Consider the following 5,000-nt stretch of genomic DNA (forward strand, 5'->3'; position numbering starts at 1 on the left):
ATATATATATATATATATATATATATATATATATATATATATATATATATATATATATATATATATATATATATATATATATATCCAGGTATATAGCAGGGATGTCAATTTAACTGTTGCTGTGTGTGTAAGTTATGTAAATGTGTTATGTAGATATATGTGGAGAGTCTATATCAAGCTATACATTATATATCTATATATATCTATATATATATATATATATATATATATATATATATATCATGTTAATACATATATATATATATATATATGTGTGTGTGTGTGTGTGTGTGCCACATACTGATAGATAGGGTAAGCATGTGTGAGGGGGATGGGGGAGACATACATAGCTGTCTGTATGCATAGGCATATTTTCACAATGCTGTTCTTTGGGTGGAAGAGGCAACAGGCATGGGCTCAAGTTAGCTAAGTGTAGGAGCATGCCCAGTGTGACTGTCAGTACTTCCAGTTTGACTCCAGGCCAAAACTACCTGTACTCCAGTCCGGGAGTTTTTGTGCTGCAGACCATTGGCTGCTGCACCTGTTTCCATAGTCCAGCACCTCCCTGATATTTTGTCCAAGGCATTCCCCAGCTGTTTGCTGAACGTAATATGTGACTCATACCTATCAACTGTATAGATTGTAATAGACTATCCAGAGTTTTGCATCATAGTTTTGGTACGTTTTACATAGCATTGTGATCTTTTGGCACATTAGTGGCAAATCAGTCTAGACTGAAGTTAGGAAGTGATGACAGATATTTGAGTGTCTGACTCCATATACATCAGGAGATTCATGCTACTGCACAAGCTGTTATTCTATCAACTTTCTACATTTGTCAGGCCAATAGTTAATACTTGTCCTTATATTTGGGCCTTTTTCCCCACTATTATTCATGGTTTTGTCCAGATTTCCTGCTCTATGAGGTTGAGAGGTATGATGTGACTGGCAGCCCCTAGCATTGCTTTAGTTAAAAATCCCATGTTTGTACTCCACTGGTGCAGAGTATGGGGGTGAAATCAGATTGTAGGGTGTATGCAACCTTTATAGTGCTCTGCTGTAGGTGCAGCATGTGTAATTGACTACCTATGTTGCATTCCAACTGCCAAGTACAACATTAAGTGTTTGAATGGTCCAGTTTAAGAGGTACAGGGGTCATCAGTAATTTATATATATGATTGGCTTTCCGAGCCAATGTATTTTTTAACAGCTTTCCCTGCTAAGTACACAAACTCATGCTGCAGGTATAAACAATGTTCAGCACTCAATGGACACACCCCCATGGACGGGCATGCATGCAGACATGCTCAAACCTGCTGAAACATGCGCCCTGAAGGTAAACACAGCTTAGCAGACTGGACACACCCCTCTGCTCAGCTCATCGGACCGCCATGCAAACAGGTGCTGCTGAGCTCCAGTGATCTTAAAGGGATGCAGAGACACCCCCTTTTGATGTCAGCTACTTCTTCTGTGGACACCAACATGGTTCTGGGCCTACATGGATGCGATCTGTGGGCACAGATACCTGTTTTCACTATTCAGTAAACACAGCTCATTTGCATAGAGATCAGTGCACAAAACCTGGAAACTGCACTATTCAAGGCCCTGCCTCCTTAGTAACCAAGGCAGTCTACCATTGTACATACTCGATTCAAGGTCCTATAATGCACTATTGTCTCATATTTAATTTTTTTTTTTGCATTATGACATGTTTGTGTACTGTGGCATGCCACACAAACAACACCTGGGTATTTATTTTATATTAATTTCCATTACATTTTGAACATGCAGGGCACGGTTGTGCACATATCTGCATCTGCTGTGCTATTTCTGTCCTTCTAACTGGACTTTTATAGGCCCTATTCTCCTTTTTACATCATGAACACGGAATTTTTCCATGCACACTTCGGACACCAACATGAGGTCTGCAGGACTGCCTATCTGCTTGCTGGATCACTCTACCACCCTCATTTGCATGCAATTCACCTGCTTATGAGGTGATTTGTATGCTACAGACAGTTCCATGTTGGTGTGCTCGTGCACGCCCCTCGGTTCTGTTTACTGAATCATACGGCTGCTTACGTCCATGTAAGGTCCATGCCACTACACCTACATGGAAAAAAAGTCTGTGTAGGCTTTAGTAAATTCCCCCCTAACAATTTATTTCTTTCAGGTTGCCTTGATCATGGAGTAGACAATGCATCTGTTCATCATGGGATTCACAAGCCTTTTGCTTTTCATCCACATTTTTAGAAAATGGAAAACCCTTGTACATATGGCTAATGAACTACTGTGAATTCAGCTCTATCTTTCCTATATGCATATGTAAGTGAATGCACAAAAATTTACACACATGTATAGTGTATGAATATGTACTGCCCAGACCACTGAGATTATGCTCTGATATCAAGAAAAAAAATCTTGTTAAGCACCTCCAAACAGCAACAACAAACAACAAGCAAGACCCAATACTAAGTGTGATTTTTGGGGTGTTTAAATCATTTTTTAAGATCTCTTAAGCATTATCAAGGATGGGTTTCACTCTGGTGATATTGCTGGCCACCAGCAAAGAAAAGTGCCAGAAAGTAAAACAGCTTTTAAAAGTTATTAGAACTTCATTCAGCTACACTTTTAACAAAATGTGTGACAGAACAAAGTGGGTAACACCTTTTATAGTTCTTCATTCTTCAAAATGGCACTTTGTTTCTGCCTGCTGTCTCTTTGACTGTCAAAGTATTTTACTGTCTTTCAAAGGTTATGAAAGTCAGGAAAACATCCCCATGGATGGGCATGCATGCAGACATGCTCAAACCTGCTGAAACATGCGCCCTGAAGGTAAACACAGCTTAGCAGACTGGACACACCCCTCTGCTCAGCTCATCGGACCGCCATGCAAACAGGTGCTGCTGAGCTCCAGTGATCTTAAAGGGATGCGGAGACAACCCCCTTTTGATGTCAGCTACTTCCTCTGTGGACACCAACATGGTTCTGGGCCTACATGGATGCGATCTGCGGGCACAGATACCCGTTTTCGCTATTCAGTAAACACAGCTCATTTGCATAGAGATCAGTGCACAAAACCTGGAAACTGCACTATTCCAGGCCCTGCCTCCTTAGTAACCAAGGCAGTCTACCATTGTACATACTCGATGCAAGGTCCTATAATGCACTATTGTCTCATATCTATTTATTTTTTTTGCATTATGACATGTTTGTGTACTGTGGCATGCCACACAAACAACACCTGGGTATTTATTTTATATTAATTTCCATTACATTTTGAACATGCAGGGCATGGTTGTGCACATAGCACATATCTGCATCTGCTGTGCTATTTCTGTCCTTCTAACTGGACTTTTATAGGCCCTAATCTGCATTTTACATCATGAACACGGAATTTTTCCATGCACACTTCGGACACCAACATGAGGTCTGCAGGACTGCCTATCTGCTTGCTGGATCACTCTACCACCCTCATTTGAATGCAATTCACCTGCTTATGAGGTGATTTGCATGCTACAGACAATTCCATGTTGGTGTGCTCGTGCACGCCCCTCAGTTCTGTTTACTGAATCGCACGGCTGCTTACGTCCATGTAAGGTCCATGCCACTACACCTATATGGAAAAAAAGTCTGTGTAGGCTTTAGTAAATTCCCCCCTAACAATTTATTTCTTTCAGGTTGCCTTGATCATGGAGTAGACTATGCGTCTGTTCATCATGGGATTCACAAGCCTTTTGCTTTTCATCCACATTTTTAGAAAATGGAAAACCCTTGTACATATGGCTAATGAACTACTGTGAATTCAGCTCTATCTTTCCTATATGCATATGTAAGTGAATGCACAAAAATGCACACACATGTATAGTGTATAGATAAGTGAATATGTACTGCCCAGACCACTGAGATTATGCTCTGATATCAAGAAAAAAATAATATTGTTAAGCACCTCAAAACAGCAACAACAAACAACAAGCAAGACCCAATACTAAGTGTGATTTTTGGGGTATTTAAAACATTTTTTAAGATCTCTTAAGCATTATCAAGGATGGGTTTCACTCTGGTGATATTGCTGGCCACCAGCAAAGAAATGTGCCAGAAAGTAAAACAGCTTTTAAAAGTTATTAGAACTTCATTCAGCTACACTTTTAACAAAATGTGTGACAGAACAAAGTGGGTAACACCTTTTATAGTTCTTCATTCTTCAAAATGGCACTTTGTTTCTGCCTGCTGTCTTTTTGACTGTCAAAGTATTTTACTGTCTTTCAAAGGTTATGAAAGTCAGGAAAACACTTTGCCCTCCTACATATGTTTTCTGAAACTGGTAACACATGGTGCAGATAAAGCACCATGCACTACAAAGACCTATGATCATGTCTCTCTAATCATAACCAGCTTTGTTCTCAACATGGATGCCAAGAGTCACCTCAAGAGCATTTTTCTTGAAGAAAATTTTTTGGCATCCATGTCACACAAGTAATATGCTGGTTATGATGAGACACAGAATCACAATTCAATATAATCATGCCCGCCTCTCATGATATATGAACTGCCTACAGAAGGGGGATGCACACAGCCATAATCTATATATAGTTATGAGACAGCAGCTAATATAAGATGTCTATTCAGTTCAGCCCAAGGACATGCTAACCAGTATAGAATTTGAATATTGAACTACAGCAGACTCAAATGAGAAGAACCAGTATTGGGCCTTAGCAATACAGGTACGTTAATTCATTAGTTGTACTTTTTGGGTCTCACCATGTTTGCTCTGCCCTCAGCAATCCAAAAATCTAGCTTTCACATTTTGATCACTGGTAAACTCAAAATCAAGAAAAAAGATGGCTGCTTTCCATGTTCATGAATTCAGGTTTTCCTACCAGAACATGCACAGTACATATACAAGTTAGGGCCCTTACCTTGTTTCCTAAAACAGCAAATTCAGGCACTCTTTTTGGAGGATAAAAGCCATATATCTTTCCCACATTCTGTATATCATC

General features: G+C 39.7%; 1 protein-coding gene across 1 annotated transcript in view; it reads right to left on the reverse strand.

Annotated features, from left to right (window-relative positions):
- Positions 1-5,000, reverse strand: part of GPLD1 (glycosylphosphatidylinositol specific phospholipase D1) — an 871,054-nt gene that overhangs the window by 196,900 nt on the left and 669,154 nt on the right. The window contains exon 20 of the mRNA XM_044065746.1: positions 4,920-5,000. This exon is cut by the window's right edge and continues 22 nt beyond it. Within this exon, the coding sequence (XP_043921681.1) occupies positions 4,920-5,000 (81 nt within the window). The remainder of the gene's footprint in view (positions 1-4,919) is intronic.

The sequence above is a fragment of the Protopterus annectens genome, chromosome 3.part0 (genome assembly GCF_019279795.1).
Source record: "Protopterus annectens isolate FY-2018-M chromosome 3.part0, PAN1.0, whole genome shotgun sequence".
In the NCBI taxonomy this organism is placed as follows: Eukaryota; Metazoa; Chordata; order Ceratodontiformes; family Protopteridae; genus Protopterus; species Protopterus annectens.